This window comes from Phasianus colchicus, chromosome 6 (assembly GCF_987193195.1).
Source record: "Phasianus colchicus chromosome 6, bPhaCol1.hap1.1, whole genome shotgun sequence".
NCBI lineage: Eukaryota > Metazoa > Chordata > Aves > Galliformes > Phasianidae > Phasianus > Phasianus colchicus.
In genome coordinates, this window is record NC_143441.1 from 43,656,413 (window position 1) to 43,675,658 (window position 19,246).

Below are 19,246 nucleotides of genomic sequence, written 5' to 3' on the forward strand. Positions count from 1 at the left end.
TTTAAAATGTACATTCCATTAACATAACTCATTTCTTACCTGTTAATCTGTTTTCTCCAAGTCCCTTAATGGTAGCCCAGATACTCGGTAAAAAGTCACTCTACTATCAGGTGGAAGAGAGGAAAAGGGAGGGGGGAAAAAGGCAAAACTCTATTCACAAAACTCCCCTCTATGGGGATTTGCTGGTTTCACACAGTTGAACTAGATTTCCCAAGCCATCCAAATCATGGCTATCCTTTGGACCCAACCAGCAAGCTAAAAAAAAATAAAAAGGGTCACATAGATAGAAAAACAATTTTAAGTCAGTTATTTCTTTGGCGCAATCATGTTTATTTATGAATAACATACATACAGTTCTGTTGTCCTAAATTCAATATGACGCAAATGAAGGAGAGCATTTTCCATGGAGCTCATGCTTCCCAGCCTTTTCCTTTATGGCATTTTGTCCCATTGTACTCTTTGGACTTTTTGTTTTCCCAGGCGTTCTGTTTCAAGGGCTCCTCCAGAGTTTCTTTGCTGCTTACCTATGCACTGCTGTGCTGCTTCTCTAGAACTCCCATTCACACCCACACACACACAGCTCCTTTCAGATCACTGGATTTTCATTCAGACCCACCTGTGCACAAATCCACGGTCAGCTCTATGCAATGTCTGTGCTTTAAAGAGCCTCTAGAGCTTCAGTTGTCTTCTTGTGAATAGAGAACTCACAACAGCTTTTACATTTAGTCTAAAGGAAGAGTATTAGCAGATACACTGTGCTATGTCACCCACACTGTATCATATCAACACTTTTAGTCTGTCACAATAATCTCAGAATCTAGAATGGCAAGTAGGTCCACAGCAGCAGAAAGAAGTTGTTTACAAAATAAAAACTACTTAAAAATAATAGCATTTATATGCTGTATTTATTTCAAGACCTTTTCAAATTACCAACCCAAAATTTAGAGGAATCTTTCCTATTTCATAACCCTTTAGAAATGGGAAACTGGACAAGATCTCAATGAATGAGTTCCCATCATTTCTCTGATTCCCATTTCTCTGGCACCTAATTGGGCTGTGTTCAATTTAAAGATGTCATTCCTGAGGCATGTGTTCTGGATTCAGTTTCTTCATGGGTATTTTAAGATTCGGAAATAGCCATAAGGAACACTTCTTTCCCTCCTCTCCACCTCCATCAGTTTAACACTCTTTCAGCTTGGCCCACTGAATTGCTTGATTCCTTCAGGTAAAAAAGAAGCCGTTAAAATTCAGGATTCTGCTCTTCAAGATCTGTTTACTGGCTTTCTCCTTAAATGAGAAAAAGCTCAAAGTGATAGCTATACATTTCTAAACAAATTTTCCATTTTTAATCAGTCAGTTCCTTTCCATCGTTTTCAGGTAGCATCTGTTTCCATCCAAGCTTCTTGCTTAGACATGAGCTTTGCTATAGATAATTGTTAAAACTTTGCAGGGCATTTTTCAGTCTTCATCATTCACAAAAGTAACAAACCACGGGGGAGAGGTGCACCTCCTACAACGTTCCTGTTCTCCAAGACAAAACCTAAAGGAAATAATTCTTACTTACATGTTTCCAATCTTGTGATTCTATGATATGATTCTATGATTTGCTCTAAACAGCACACTTAATATTGATTCGTTCATCAATATTTTCTCAAAGCATAAGTATCAGAATCTACACTAAAAGCTGTCTGAAACAGGCTCAGACGAGAGCCTTTAAGTACTGTAAAAATGCTAAACTTTGTTCAACTCTGAAGAGACTCCCATCTATCTAGCTTTTGCACTACTGCTGAACTTTCAAGTGACTACTCTGTAACAAAAGTTTTATGAAATGTGGCTGTTTATTCATGGAGTTGGACAGAGCAGATCCTGGCTCCTTTTTTTTTTTTCAGACTACCAGGTATGCACCCAGTATGTGCACAGTTGTCTCTTTTTTGAGCAGGCTGTACCTCACTGGTACAGCACTGAGTAAGAAATCTTACTATGACTCTTGGTAGCTGTATTGATTTTCACTGAGATATTAATGTGCACCACATACTGCCTAGGTCTAGCAAACAGAATGTGCCACAGAGCACAATTTCCAGTTTTTTTTTCACTATTGCATGTTTTTTTGCCACAGGCCCTAGCCTGCTGTGGGCAGCCCTCTGTAGGCCTTTCGATCAGCTTTCTCTTCACACCAAGCATCTCTGGTTCCATCTCTTTCTTAGTGGCAAGAATCTTCCTGTAAACTTCCATTCAGCAGCCCACTGAATCTGCTTTTATTTTTCTTCATCACAATGGGTTAGGCTCAGCACTGAAGAAGGCACAATTAATTGTCTGATGGCTCAGAGGACATACCATCTTTGCAGCAGATAAACAGTGAGGGAGCTGTTCAATAAAGTATTTCCCTACAGGATCCATACTTGATCAGGATGACTGCTTTACAACAATAAGTTTCTTAGATCATCCCTTGTCTTACATTTAATATTACAGTAATACAGAGTAAATTCAGCATCAAAATAAGCTCATTTTTGCCCCAGTAGTTTTCTTGTATGTATGTACTTACTAGATACATTGACTCATGTTTTGCTTGTGGGTTTTTTTGCTCATCAAAAGTGTTCTGCAAGTAAACAAGCATCCATCTCTCCTTCAAAGCCAAAAAGACTTCAGCAACTAGAATTCCTTTATGAAAATTGTTTCACTTAATCTTCTCCTTCCTTTTCTAAGAAACTGCTGCAGCAGGTAGCTACACCGATCTGTGATTTTAAGAGACAGGATAATCTGTCCATTGCAAATCACTTGCCTTTTTATAGATCTTTTCCTTTGATGACCTGAACTTCATCTTAAAAATGGATTTCCACAACCTGACTTTGTAGGATATTTTGAGGGCATTCAATACTCACACTTCATCACAAAAAGAAATCCAAAGCAATAATGAGCTCATATATCCTCACAACTATCTAGGCATCTTCCTTAATTTCAAGTACTTTATTTATATGTCTCGGTTCATTTTATATAGATTTTCATAGTATCAGTCAACAACAGATTTGTTCCATTACTTCTAATTTTTCTCATTTTAGAAATTAGTTCTATCCTAGAAAGAACAGAAAATCATCAGCCAGGAGACAGATCAAAATCTCCTTCTCTGTAATATGTATTGAACACAGATGTATTTAGAGGCTTGTGATATTTCAGTTCCATCTTCTTCACCAATAACTGCTTCCAGTTCTGAGGCACATATGCAAGAAGACTCAGCTTCTGCAGTGAATTCCACAGCCTCTCAGTGGATTTTCTTTCATTGAGCTTCATCTGCAAGCCCATTTGTCTAATTAATTTATTGCCAGTTTGTCTTAGAAGTCTTCTGTTTCCAGCAGAAACCACCAAAGTCATCTCTGGATGTTTACCAGGACAGGTAGATTTTCACTCCCTCATCTACCTTACATTTCTGTTCTGGCCCATTTGAGGCGAGGGCTCCAAAGTGCAGAGTCATTCTCCAACTCCCAGAGCTAAGGAGGAAGTGAAGTTTTTTCAGCAAGCGTAGTAGCATGCCAGCAGCCAAAATGACTGCTAAAATCTCTGTGTGTTCATCTTCTCAGCCTATGAGCTGTGTTCCTGAAGCAGCGAATAAATCTCAGTTTCCCTCCCAAGAAGATCACATTTGCGTAGCAGTAGTATACATTATTTCAGGTGAGACAATATAAGCATTCTCCTTCACGTTATAAGATAGAATCTCATTTCAAATGAAAACAATTTTTATCTTCCTTCATGTTCCAAGTGACTTCAAGGTTAACAGAAACTTGCAACCTATCTCCTCAAAAACTGCATTCACTTCTGCTATTAATATCACAATTTTTTACTCAGATTGAGCCAAGAGGAGGTTTGTGAGCTATTCTCATAAGGGAGATACATCAATGACGGAGTGAAGTATTTATTAGGTGCAGTGCCTTTTATTTCCATATCACGTATGAGAAAGTTTTGTTCCTCGAGACAAAGACTGAATCCAGATCAGGAAAAAATAAAAAAAAAAAACACCTCTCTTCTTGTAATTTGAAGTCTCTTTCCAAGAACCACTGTGCATAAAAGGTCTCCCCCTCCTCTCTCCTGCTTAGTTAATATTTACATTGCTGCTCTGGCCATAACTTCTGCATGGAATTTCGTAGTGTTTCTCTATGTTGATGTTTCTACACACACAATTCTCTCAAACAATATTCTAATCTTTTTATCTGAACCAACAGCATAAATTCCTACACTCCTTACTTAAATCTCCCTTAAATTACTCTTGCTTAGATTTATTTTCCCTTCTTGTGCCATAGGTGTGGCTGGTATTGTTTCAGCTGCCAGTGATAGAAAAGGAATGAGGTCTGCATTTATTGTGAATGAAATGTGAATAATTTCATTAGCTTCAATAAAATTTCATTCAGAGACCAGCATGACATCACAGTAAGAGAATCAAAGTAACTGTCAGAGATGCGCAGCATTTTGAACTCGCAAACTGAATAAAAACAATGCTACCAGGTCAGGGCTGGCACAAAAGATGTGGAAAAACACAAGTTGTGTATTTTCAGAACAAACTCAAGATGGGCCGGTCTAAGTCATCTGATACATTAACATAATTTGAGTCCCGTGTTGGAAACTTTATACAGACTAGGTTGACTAATCTACTTGAAACCTGAAAGTAAATTATCATTCTCCTACAGACCTCTTAAGAGAGCAGAAACATGTGGAAACTGTGAACAATGTCAGTATCACAACCACAGAACAACGAGTGAGAACCTTCAAGAAGAAAAGAGCATTGGATTGACCAAATTTTTAAGTCATGTTGGCAAAGCTGAGACAGGCAAGTGAAGATCCTGATGAAGTTGTTTTACCAGTTTAAAAGAAGCATCATCTCTTAGGTATGCAATGAGGTGGATTCTTCTAGTGTCATCACTGGTAGTGTGAAGATCTTCCAAACAGTGTGAGCTTTTGTACCAATTTTCAGAAGGTACAGGTACTTCCTTTTTAGGGGATGAAAAATAAAGGTGGGCTGGAATGGAGGAAAGAAATATTCCTGAACATATAGGAAGAGAAAAACTTGGAAAAGGAATGTACAGAATTGTTAATGATTCTTACCACATATTGAGAAAGGAAGGCCACTGCTGAGACAGTGAGGCTATCCTCATGAGCTACGTGTCAATAGCCTTAATGTGAAGACAAAGAGGATCTTGGCTTCAACACAGCAACAGTAAAATACTTCTCAACCATAAGGTGGGAGTTCCAAGTTTTAATTTGCTCCTCAAGGAAAAAACAGTCTATGCTTTAATTTGATGACTTGATAAGATTTGTTTTTCATAAATCCACAGCAAGGTATTACAATAGTGGACACTTATTTTTGGCTCAGTAAGAAGCAGATTTTTACACTAGTGCAATTTATGATAATTATTTACTAGAAAAATCCATTTCTTTTAGTGCGCAGTGACTTGTACAGTGGTATTCTTTTGGCAAAATAACCTCTGAAAGATGGGACTTCAGAGGATGGAAAGATAAGATAGCAAAGAAAGGGTCAATTCCAGATATGCATTTCCCTTGAGTGCATTTGTGAGAGTGAACAGATAGGAGCCCTGAGCCTCAAAGCCTCCTCATACCTAATTTGAGGTGTGGAATTAGAGATGGAAGCTAGTCTGAAATTTTCTCTCCAAAAAGAATGTTCATTAACTCTGCATTAGTGAATCATCAAATGTAAAGAACATCGATAATTTCATAATAATGAAAAATCTTTTTGGAAAGTTCAAGACTTGAAAATGTCTGATTTGTTACAACACGAGAGGAACAACTATCATTGTTTGGGCTGTATATGGCTCTGGATTGGTGAATTCACATAGGACTTCAGATTCAAGGCAATACAGATGGATGATATATTTTTTTTAAACACTGAAGATAACTCTTCTTCATTTGGTATGACATGTTCTTCCTCTTTGTGCTCTCCAGTAGGAAAAACATCCATGATGAAGATGCTGGCAGTCACTATTGCTATTTTACATTATTCTACTGGTGACGCACTGGAACAGGTTGCCCAAGGAGGCTGTGGATGCCCCATCCTTGGAGGCATTCAAGGCCAGGCTGGATGTGGCTCTGGGCAGTGTGGTCTGGTGGTTGGTGACCCTTCCCACTGCACTCAGGTTGAAACTAGATGATCATTGTGATCCTTTTAAATCCAGGCCATTCTATGATTCTGTGATTCTAACTGAAATGAATGGGATGCACATTAAAACCATTTTTCAACTTAGTAAGTTAGTAGTCTGCAGGTTGCTAGCAATAACTGGTAGCTATGTGGTTGTTATGTTTTCTTTTTAAATTTAAAGTGCATTTTATATCCAGAGAAGATTCAAACCCTCACAGTGACCATTCTTACAATGCCATGATTATCTCAATACTTATGGAGAGACTCAAGATGGCACTGGCAGATCAAAACACTGCTTCAGGATATCAGCAATGCCCTGGCATGGAAAAAAAATATATTTACCAATGCAATTAAATATAACAAGAAAGAAACCCAGTTCGATCTAAAGCAAATTAGATTAACAGAAACATAACAACCAAAATATATCTTTTGTATAGACTGAGCCTCATAAAAATAAAACTGCAGCACATCAAATCACAGTAATCTCTCGGTGTTTACCTGAGCTTAGTAGGGTTAATAAATTCACAGTGCTGGCAGGGGCCACAAAAAAGCTAAAATGATGGTAAAGCACAGTGAAGAGATGGTTAATTTAGGCAGGCTTGGGACTTGAAAGTATCTGGAGTTACTATGAGCAAGTAGCAGTACTTTTCAAATACTAAATATCAGAAAATTGCCAGGATGAGTTAGCAAGTTTTAAATACATGGTGTGTAGGGAAAAATCACACTCTTCTAATGTTTTCTTAAAGGAGGAAAGCAAGAAAACTACCCCTCCAAGTGACACGGTCTTCACCTAACTAAAAAGTGTTTACAATATAAGAATTGGAGAAACAACAATTAGAGATATGAAGAACAACAAATGCACACACAAATGACTGCAACTACAGCCCAAAGTCATACTTAACCAGCCAGAAGAGTTCCAGGCTCTATCTATAAGCAGTGAATTACACAATTGCTTTGGGGAAAAAAGACTTCTATAAAAAAGTGGCCTCTCAAAAGCATGACCAACTCGTATCTATTTTGGCAGTGAAGAAATAGCTCAAAGTACTCTAATAAAGTGTGAAGCATCACCCTTCATGTGTCATTAGAGAATTTGGTCACTACGTGCTTTAATCCATAGCAATGCTATGAAGTATGTTGCCTTCAAATGAAAACAATAAATGTGTGCTATTAACACATCTCCATTTTAGAAGAACATAATATAATCTGGCCTTATGAACACATGTAAATTGAAACTATATATTCACAATAATGCCTCTTGCTGGGCCACTGCAATTTTATGACTTTAATCGTGAGAAGAATTAGCACAATCAGTGCTCAAAATACCTCCATGCACAATGTCTGTAGAAAAATCAGAAATATGAGAGTGAGTAAGGCACACTAACTGTAAGAAATACATCTAAGACCTCATAAAGGTAGTGCTTTAATTAATTTCTTTCACTGAGATTAGACTGACCACTATTTTACCATGACAGAAGTACACAAGAGTAATGGCAAAACTTTAAACCAGAAATTAATCTGTAAGGACATTCATTACTATTTTTATCAAGAACCACACTTTCCTTGTAGTTACTGTATCTACAACACTGTTAACAACACTTTTTTTTTTTTCTAAACTTGAAGAGCAAAGAGATCATTTGTTTTTTTATTGAGAATAAATAACACTTCCAAATTCCAAAAGTTCTGTGAGAAATAGAAATAAAGATTTTAGAAAGGAAAAGTAAATGTCCGTTACCAGATTTCAGGACTGACATTTCCCTTGCAAGGCAAGAAGCTGCAGAGATTTTGTTGAATTGCATAATAATGTCAATGACAGACAGTGAAAATGCAAAATTACTGACTAAAATGCTGGGTTACAATGGAAAATAATTTCTTCTCTTATTTATTTTGTGTCAAATGCATTAATCATCTGTAAGATGAGAAAGCCTGTAAGATGAGAACAGATTTTGAACATTTTCAAAACATCTGTATAGATGGTAAATGAGCAAATAAAGTGAGTACCTGCACAAGTCTTGGAAGTAAAACACTTGCAGCAAAGTTCTCGCATAGCTACCGACCCATAAATGTCTATTGGAATACAGTATATTGGGCAACTGGCTTCATACATTACATTAGTTTTAGTAACACATATAAAAATCTCTCCCCCATACACATCAGAGCAAAAGAGGACAAATTTATGCTGTTTTAATCTGATCACTCTTTTTTTTTTTTCCCCAGTTTTTCAGAACATTCATTTTCAGATGACATCTCTCTTGGAAAGGCCTCCTCCTGATGCACCCAAACTGTTTTATCTTTGCACACCAGCTAGTTCTTTTGTATGACATCTGAGGACATAATACTTTGCCTCATTTTCAATAAACAAACAAGTAAATAAATATTTTTTTAAACCACCATTCTGACAGAACATCGATAGCAAAGCAGCATAAATTTTTTAACACCTTCCTCTGAGGGCTGTGAGAAACCAAATCAGACATCATGTCCTTACTGCATTTATCTGTTGTTACGTCAAACTATGGATAGCACAAGGGTTTGGAAACAAGAAAGTAAACACCACAACTACCTAATTAATCTTTTTCAAACAGAGCTGCATTTTCATAATCCATATATTTTTAATTATTGTTACCATTTAGCAATCCATCTACAGTCACCATATAAACAAGCAGTTTTCAGGCCTTGTGTCATCCTGCAGTCAGGCACCTACTTGAATAACAGATACAGGTGCTCAGCAGTATCTGCAGACCAGATCAGTGATTTATTTATTTGAATACAGATTTTAATTGATAGGATTCAGGTCCACAACTTCAGAAATGCAAAGAAACTTCAAGTAAATATTCAGATTAAAAAAAAAAAAAAATCAAAGGAGGGATGAGAAGAATGTCTCCCTTTGCTAACTCCTTGAAACAGGTGTTCCTTATTGACTTTCAGTGTGGTGCCAGAAAACAAGCTGAAATCCAATGGCTTTTTTTTGCACAGATGTGGTAGATCAGTTCTCAAGTCTTTCACTTTATGAGCTTTCAAAGCTCTGGCAGTACCAGTCAAATGATGCTTGCCAATAGGGTCAAGGATCTGTCTGTGAGTGCCATAGTTTGCTTAGTCTGAAATCACTATTCCAACATTAACAGCCCCATTTCAAAGTTCTACCTCCTAAGGGTGGATGTCTCAAAAGACTCCTGTGTGTTTGTCCTCACTGAAATGTAACCTGAACTCATGGTTCAACAGTCATTAGTACCAGATCTGGATTACACAAAACTACAAATTGCATCTTGATCAAGTGCAGAGAAAGTACGTGTAATGTTATCCAGTTTCACATTCAGTCCAATGTAGGGAACATAACAAACTTTACAGTTTTGCACCAATTGTTGGAGAATGGAAAATACTGGATCTGATGTCAAGTGATAATGTTGTTACTCATTAAAAATTTTTGAATAAACCCCCCCCCAAAGAATTCCTTTATATCAAGTCAATGTATTTTTGCTTCAGGCGTCTGCAGCATTTTCAGTATTAGGATCCAGAGATGCTGGAAGCCAGGTACTGTTGAAACATGGCCCTGATTGGAACCTGATTCCTACTAATGCAAAAAGCCATTAAGTCAAGCGTGCACTGGTGTTCTGAACAACTGAGATGGCTGTCAGATATATGGGCACAGCATAATGCAGCAGTGCTCAGCAATCAGTACTTCTAACCAAAAGGCTTTTCATACTGTGGCCTACGTAATATCTTCAGCTACGTCAAAGAGAACTCTTTTCATTCTGGGATAAAATAATAATTTAATTCTAATGGTTCACTGGGAATTCACATACTGATTATCATACCATTTTGTTTAGATAAATGTTGTTAAAAAGAAGCACGGTTTTGTTGGTTTTTTTTTTTTTTTTTTTTTTTTTTTTTAATGACCCTTTATGAAATGGCTATTGTGAGGCAATTTGATTCTTTTCTTTTTTCTTCTCAGCAATAGAGGAAACAAACACATTGAACACTTGTGATCAACACAAGTATCAGACTATGTTTTGTAGTGTCTACACAATTAACATCACTTCTAAACACGTAAAAATGACATAAGAAAAATTTAAAATAGCTAAGCAGAAATTTCTGAATGTTGGATCCCACGGGGAACTGTGGGAACAAAACTAAATACCCTCTAGAAACTCCTACGAGGATTTCTAAATAAATTAGAATGAAAAGTTTAACAGTGACGTAACATGTACCATATACATATTGCAACACTTCAAATTATTAATTTGAAAAATTAATTATAATTTGAAATATAATGCTTTCTATTATTGATAGTTTATATTTCTTTTAATTTTAAAGAAAAAATAGCATATTATTCCCCTGACAGCTGCAATTATGCAATGAGTATTTCAGTACCTTTTAGTGTTAATTTTCCTGTAGAGTTTTTCTGGTTTTCTTCAAAGTTTAAATCATTATCTCTGCCTGGAAAATGTTCCCCATTTTACCAGTATTTAATGAAATTTATGTTCCAAAACAACCATTTCTAGTTCAAGTATTTTAAAGCCTTGCTAAACTGTTTTTGTCAGGAAATCATTGTCTTGTAAATGCAGAGAAAAGGCTTCTGAACAAGGCAACATAATAGCACAACTTCTGTTCCTGGTCTATTAGACTATTCTCAGTTAGCACTGTGAGTACATAAGAATTTAGCTTTAGGGACAGAGAAAACATGTTTTTCTTCCCTTTACATAGCTTTCAACCTATTTAATTGGATTTAAATATTTATTTTACATATCCAGTGGAACAATGCCTGGATGCCTGTAACTAATTTACTACGAAAATCTTTCCTAAATGAATACCTCAGCGTTTCCAGATTACCTGTAAATCATAGCTTTTAGTGTCTGTTTATACATAACAAAATATATAACTTCTTGTGGTTCTCTGGAATTTTTGAAATGGACTAATTTTTCCTTTCTAAGATTCAGATTAAGGCAATACTGATCCAAAATTTTTGTATTAATATATTTTAATAGCTATCATCACTGTTATTCCTGGACACCTGAGAATTTCAGGTAATACCAATACCATTATATCTAATATCTTCCTATGCAACTGTAGAAGAGGTAACACTATGTACGTTAGGCATGACTGAGCAAGGTTTCGACAGCAGAAAATTCACATGGAGAACAAAGAGGTCCTATGGAATAGAAAGAGTTAAATGGTTTAAGAGCACATTACTTCCCTGGTCACAATCATCAACATAGCATGTGTAAATAACTTCAAATAGAAATTAAACCAAATTTAATGTGAAGATACCAGAATTCGTGATTTATTTTCTCAAAGATTTTATACTCACAATCTCATCTCCTGGCAACCAATATCCTTCTTGTTCAATACCAGCCTTTGACCCTTTACACCCCACCGTCAAGGTTTCAACAATAAGACCATCCTTGACTGCTAAACTCAGTTGACGAGTGGTTTCTTTTGGATGCATACCATGGACTCGAGACATATACCTGCACAGAGAGCACAGAAGTCCTTAACTGTGAGTGTTAAATTATAAAATGCATCAACAAATACATACTCTTTTAAAAGATGCAAAATCACACATATTCTAAGTTTTAGGTTGTTTATAAGCCATCGTTATTTATATAATTTCCTCCTTTATTCCAAATGATCTTTATGATGCGGAGACTCATAGGAGAAATGGAACAGTAGTCTACAGAGACAATTATCAGACCCAAAAATAACATGCACACTACTTGGCCTTGTCTTTGCTCAACTTCCCCCATCCAAACCCCTAGAGATACTTCTTGCATCTCTCTAATATCTCCTACAGGATGCACATTTTAAAATGAGCCTGAAAGTGTTCCAGTGAATCTCTGACACACTCCTGTGCGGAGCACATTTATAAAGAATGTGAAATTCATGCAACATGTATGAAAACCCAACAGCTATAGTACTAGGCATTTTTTCTCCTTTTCTTGAGATAACTACAGTGACCACACTATGATGAACATCACTGATGTGAGCAAAACATACACAGCCTAAACAGTGTATATATATGAGATCCAGTTGTGAAATGTTGACCTTAACCCAGTATAATTTGTTTTTTCTAGACCAACACAAAGTATTTACTTGGAACAAACAATGTAAAATGATCTTCCCTCTAAAAAGGCAACCCTCTTGTTTTAAGATTATTACACTTCTTTTTTTTTTTTTTCCAGCAGAATTCCAGGAACATATTTATCAACCACTGAGCACTGAGAAGTGAACTGCAACTGCATGCAATCAGCACATCAATGAACTGACTAGATCTTGACTTGGAATCTATTGGAAATATCTGGAAATATTTTTTCTAGCAATAGCTCTCTTACAGTTACAGGGCTTGCACAATGTCTACCCCAGTTTTGTTTTCTCCAAGTACCCTGTCTTTACCTATCTCCTAGCAAAAACTTCTGTAATTTCATAGAATCACAAAACATCCCAAGTTGGAAGGGAACCATAAAGATCAGAGTCCAACTCCTGACTCCACACAGGACCCCCCAAAAATCAAACCTTATGTCTGAGAGCATTGTACAAACACTCCCTGAGCTCCGGCACTGGGGCTGTGCCCACTGTCCTGGGCAGCCCATTTCCCCTGTCCACCACCATCTGGGGCACAGCCTTTCCCTCACCCCCAGCTGCCCCTCCCCTGACAGCTCCATGCTGCTCCCTCAGGCCCTGTCGCTGTCCCCATAGAGCAGAGCTCAGCGCTGCCCCTCTGGTCCCTGCGAGGAGCTGCAGCCTCCATGATGCCTCTCAGCCTGCTCTGCTCTGCACCCACAAACCCCAGCACCTCAGCCTTCCCTCATACGCCTTCCCCTTTGGATCCTTCACCATCTTTGCAGACCTCCATTGGACACTCTCCAACAGTTTTATGTCCTTTCTGTACTATGGTGCCCAAAACTGCACAGAGTACTCAAGGTGAGGCCATACCAGTGTCCATAATACAGAGCCCTAGGGAGCCCTGCTTGTGACCCATCAGCCAATTGCTCACCCACCACGCTGTGGTTTTGCCAAGCTGTATGCTGGATATTCTGCTCAGAGGGATATTGTGAGAAACAGTATCAAAGTGTTACTGAAATCCAAAGACAAAGTTACCAGCTTAGTACACTCTGTTTCATGCTTAATAACAAACTCCAGCAACCACGACTCCTCTCTGACTACCATCACAACCATCTTTACAAAGAGTGTAATTATTTAACACAAGAAACAAATGCAAGGAAAATACTTCTGATTTAAATTATGTGAAAAACAATATGAGTTATATCAGTTCAGATTTTGGTTTTAGTAACATGGCTGGCAATAACTACCAATGCTTTAGAAGTTATAACTCACAGTAAGAGTGAGGTCAGCTCTCTGAACACCTCTTCTCTTTGAGGACAGCTTACTCTCCACCTTGTTACTGCTTTGGATGCATAAAGATCTTTGCCAGGCCTGCATTCTCTTCCAAGCTTTTCATGAGAACTGGTCTACCACAATCTAATCTCTGTTTTTCCTTTAAAGGAAACTAAATGCATATAATCATACTGTAAATCTGTAAATTTCTGTTTGAGTGCAGTAATTCATACAATAATCAGAGCAACACAGGACATCTGTAAATTGATGCACAGGATCAGAGTCATTTATGTAATGCAGCAGATTGCAGGACACTGACATTTTAGGGTAAAGCTCCTTAAAGGCAGATGCTAACATTTACTGCAGCTTTTACAATGCCTACCACACTGTGGTCCAAGTCTGCTTGGTTTGTACATGCTACCACTGCACAAAAAGTTAGTAAGTAACAATAAATTAACAGAGAAAGAGCAAAATTCTGTGCAAGTCTGTGATCTAAGCTAATATATATGAATCTTGTGCTCGCTACCAGCAAGGATCGAGGCCAAGCGATGACCTAGGAAACAGACATTCTTCAGTGTCATGCTGGGCAGATGCTCCCTGCTTCTGCTGAAATCAAAACGCAACATAAGAACCTGTTCAAGCAATATTAAACACTACAAATGAGTTTTCCAAGTTCTGCACATTTCAAGGAGAGCTTCAACAGGCAGAGACTCAAACCTATCACTTCACTTTCAAAAGCTGCAAGCAAACACCACTAGTATGCTGAGTGACACGGACTGAAGCTTTAATGCTGCCTGAAATAAGGAGAAAAACTCAATTGTTTATACTCATGTTCCATGCACTGTGTGTGTGTGTGTGCATATGCACACATATTTATGCAAATGCACACAACCAGATCTTTGAAGTGCAAATTACCTTTGTCAATATTTGCTAACTTTATTGGATTTTAAGCAAATTTCCATTTTAACATTTTACTAATAACTTCCCTGTTTGAGTCACAGCAATTCCTACCTTCTGCAATTTCTACAATTCTCTAATAGTTCTCAAAATACGTAGCATTGATACTATAATTGTCCCCAAAAATCAAGTCTTAACCGAGTGCCACCCTCTTATTCAGCACATCTTGCTGAAGAAACCAAGTATTTTGCATAGCATCTTCCACGATTGCAGAAACATGTTCCAATAAAATTCTGGAATGTAAGCAATGTGTTTTGTGATATTTGTCATTCACATTTCTGAACAGACAGGCACGTAATACAAAACAAAAAGCCTTAAACCAACTCTAATGAGTTAATAGGTTTAATCTGCCTATTCTGGCTGTGGCAGAAGTGAACAGGAGCACAAGGCTCAGAATCTCCCATGTCTCAAATCCAATCTGTTTTCTCAACCGGAGTGAAAGTGCTACCACCAAACAAACATTCTGCCCAATTGCTCCAGCTGTAAGTGGGAAGTGATAAATCCCCAGTGGCTTTTTGTAGAATACTTAGTCAATGTTCAGGCTGTGCAGCCTGCAGATCCAAAAGGACTATGCTTTCAATGTTTTTAAATACGGTGCTATCAACCTTCAAAGGAGAGCACACAGACAGAGAATGTTTTTACTTGGAAGGTAGAACTGCTTCACAAAAGTGCCCCCCACCTCAATTTCCTTCTTTGATTAAAACCTGCAGAGTATACATGGAATAGATATTCACAAAGACTTTAAAACAACATTAGCAGGATCTGGGTTAAACTCTCTCTCTTTCATTTCAGCCAAAAGCCAGCAGCTAAACTAAGAAGCTTTTTAAAGCACAGGATTTTAATCAGAAGATGGTTCTTTAATAATGAAATATGAAAAACAGCCATAATGTACGTACAAAAACAAAGTTAAACTCTTGCCTAAAGACGGAAAGCATGATGTTGGGAGTTCTAACTACCCCCCACAGACTCACCACTGGATCAGGGAAAAAATACTGAAATATCTCCGTGCAAAGTGGCACTATTAACCCAGTGAATGCATGTCTTTTCCTGGCACTGCATGCACTGAAGCATCTGGCACCATGAAGTTAAGAAACAAAGAAGAGAGATGAAGTAATCCCCGATTGCTGTTTTCAACAAAAGCTGATTAGCCTTACCTTGGAGACGGGGAGTCGAAGCAATACTGGTTTGTTACACTCTTGCCCAGTTCTCTATATTGACAGACTGGGAAGTATACTACATTGCTGTTATGTAGCCAACCATGAGAAGCAAATCAAATATGCTTTCAGATGGTTGAGAATACAGAATGGAGACGAAGTAAAATCCCATAAACAAGTTAACCATCTCTAATCAGCTTGGGGGCTAAAACAACCATTGCAAAATACAACTTAACTGTGCTAATAATCCCCGTGATATAGAAGGAGAGCCTGTTGGATGGAAAGAGGAGGTTTGGCCAGATTATCTTCGTATTACATTCCACATCTCACCAAACACTGCAACTGACAAATCTTAAAACTGCCGCTCAATTTATAGTTCAGTATACACAAATGACAGGTCAGCATTTTCTCCACTTACAAACTGACGGAAGAAGCCTCCTTGAAATTAGCATAGAAGTATCATATCACAACATATAGAATGGCTTAGGTTGGAAGGGACTTTAAAGATCACTTATTTCCAACTCCTCTGTTGTGGGCAGCAAAAATTGCAGTTATAATAATAAGAACCCCCAGCCTGGTTGTTGTTTGTTACCATCCTTGAAGAAGCCTCTACACCATAACACCACTGAATGCAAATGTAAACATGCTGACCTCCAGAAACAAGCCTCTATCAAAATAAACTGGTTAAATGCACGTGTGTACATCACTAACACATGTGCCCAGCAAAGAAAAGTTTTAGGGAAGAACAGTGGAGGATAATCATTGGTTAGCAAGCAGGTATATGCAAGCACTCAATTAATACACAAAATACCAATCACAAAAATGTCAAATAGCTAATTTTGAACTTACTTGGGACTTCACATAAATAAAAGCGAAATCTTTCTTTCAGAACTAGCATCAATAAAACACCACTTTCTCTCCAACTAGCCAGTCCTCAGCATGTCTTTTCATTCAAAAACTGCATCTAGTACATGTGCTTTGTAGCACAGCTTAAAACTTAAGAAAAAAAGTCCGTTTTGATCCAAGGGGTGTGGAGACAGCAGTTCTAAAGCTGGATCACCATGGGAGCAAAATAGATACAGAAGGAGCTGGCACTTGCAGGGATCAGATGGTGAACTTTTCGCCTACAGCTGTCGCACAACTCACAGCTCCTTTGCTTGGTGCTGTAAAGGCACAACATGAAGCCAAACCCTGTCCCAAAGAGCTTAATATACATGGACACAGAGCAATGCACAGAGCCAACTCAGTCCTTAAAAAGCCCTCTTGGAGGCAGCAGTGGTAGCATGTACTGAGACCGTGCGACGGGCACCACAGTGCTGTGGCCTGAAAGACAGGTCTGGCAAAGGAAGGAAGGAGGAGGAAAGCCAACACAGGTTTGAAAAAGGAAAAAAGAAAAAAAAAAGAAAATCTGATTTTTCTGGACTCGTGAAGAATTGTATTTTCAACCACCTGAACTCATCAAAAGGAAAATACTGAAAAAATGCAAGAATCTCTGTCAAAGACTGAAGTAAAATACACATAGGAAGTAGCTGCCTTATGTAAAACAGCACAGCGTGCCAGGTGTACATAATTTTAGATAAGGTGCTAATTTTAGTGGCAAACACTATAATTGTGATCTGATCAATTAGCTCTGTCTCTGGTGGATGCCTCTGCCCTGCACTACAGGAAGGTGTGATGCAGATCTCCATCAGATGAGCAACTTGCCCCGGGAAAAATGGGGGTCTGAAGATTTCCATGCACACACTGCTTATCTCACAACTGAGATCTGATAAAATACAGCAGATCCCATTCAACTCAAATGAAAAGCTGCCATTAATTCTAAATGTTACCTACAGGTATGTAAAAATGTCCTAGATTCAGAGTCAGACCTTAAGGAATAATGCATAAAATGAAAGCAGCCCAAAGTCTATTTTGAGTTTTACATTGTGTTCCTATCTCTGCTGATGCATTTTGCTTTTGATTCAAAAGATTCAGAATGGGATGATAGTTTTACAGAAGGCTCATGCTCATCTTCTAAGACTTATGTTTTAATTTGCAAAGAATAGGTCACTTGGTCACACTGAAATGGAAGGGATGTCTCCAGCTTCTTTTAACAAGTACAGCTTGTAAGAATTGTGTAAGAATTTAAAATGCTGAAACCCAAATTTCAGGAACCCAACCAGCTCTCCTTACAGAAGTGAGCTGAAGTTCTCAAGTTCTCTGCTTCAGTTTCTCAATTATCTCAAGTTCTCAGCTCCACCCAAATGTAGCACTGTGCTACAAACCAACTTCCCCGACACACAAGCTAAGCACTGTAGGCATTTATGTTTCAAAATAATACATTTGAAATATATACTGCCTCCTTACCAGAAACATGAGAGCTGGTCCGAGAGCTGAAAACAATGTAAACACACACAGAAGTTGAACTGTTTACACTGGGGACACAGCAGCACACTTCTGCCCTCCCAAACTACTTTTTGATATGCTTACAGTTACTAAAGCTTTGATTATTAAACTCTATGAGATTTGATGATTAAACTCTATGAGATACGAATGACTGAGCCTAATATTCCACTCCACAGAGACCTGCATGCATGCACTCCCATGTTGCTTGGGCCATGCAGCCATGGGCAGGGCTCATGCTGCTGCAGTGTTTACATTATCTCCATTCTGTGCATTCTAAGCTTCCAAATGGGGGACACACAGAAATTGAACTACAGAGAAACCACAATTTATTTATGTATTCTGACATCAGTGCCTACAACATTCATTTTGAAGACACTACTACTCAAGTAGGACATGTTTTTAAAAAATTGTTTAATTTCTCCTTATTGTTCTAGAAGTACAGCCTTTGCATGAACACAGAATGATTTTTTTTGCAGTTTTTGTTGTTGTTGTTTGTTTTTAATAAAAAAGGATGCATAAGCTTGATAGTGAGCTATGAAATAGAGAAATTCAGGAAAATTTAGATCTGCCTGATGCTTTGGCTCCTGCTGCTAAAACAAAGGGAAGGAGAAATCTCATTTGTGCATGCCTTTAGATCCCTCCGGCACCGTGCGGTTTCCTATAACTTTATCCCCTGGGTCATTTCTTTCAAAATCACAGTAATTTTAACTCAGGTAATTCTTTGTTTCAATAATTTCAATTCTCACACACACAATTTCACTATCCACTTAAGACTACATAACATACCAATGTGACCACAGAAAGCAAGTAATTAAGGTACTGAACTATTCAACCCTTATCTACAAAAATCTCCTTTTCAAAACTACTACCACCACCTTCTTAAGGAAGAACTTATCTAACAGAGAGCTCTACTCCCATTTTTCCAACCAGAAAGTTGTTCATTACAGGTAATGCTCAAATACCACCAGTCAACAGCAGTGTTAATCCTTAAGTGCCATTAAACACATACAAATACTTGCACATATGCAGAGGCACAGTTCCTCCAGCACTTTGCCACAGAAGTACTGGAGAGGCAATTAGATAATCCATGACACAGAATGCAACATCCTGACTGGTATCTTACAGATGAAATGTTCAGCCAGCTCATATCGTATTGATATCAAAGCAAAACATGCCTAAAAAACATACACTTGAGTGCTCTGATGATTTAGTTTTTAGAGTTGTCTATCTAATTTTACTTTCATTCTTATCTGACTTAAAAGTAACAATAGCTTTTTTGTTTGTTGGT

At 37.8% G+C, this 19,246-nt stretch overlaps 1 protein-coding gene across 7 annotated transcripts in view; it reads right to left on the reverse strand.

The window, feature by feature from the left end:
• ZMYND11 (zinc finger MYND-type containing 11) overlaps nucleotides 1-19,246 on the reverse strand; it is a 102,836-nt gene that overhangs the window by 32,290 nt on the left and 51,300 nt on the right. For all 7 annotated transcript variants that reach the window (XM_090143121.1, XM_031615976.2, XM_031615979.2 and 4 more), the window contains one exon: nucleotides 11,439-11,598. In XM_090143121.1, coding sequence (XP_089999247.1) covers nucleotides 11,439-11,598 — 160 coding nt within the window. The remainder of the gene's footprint in view (nucleotides 1-11,438; nucleotides 11,599-19,246) is intronic.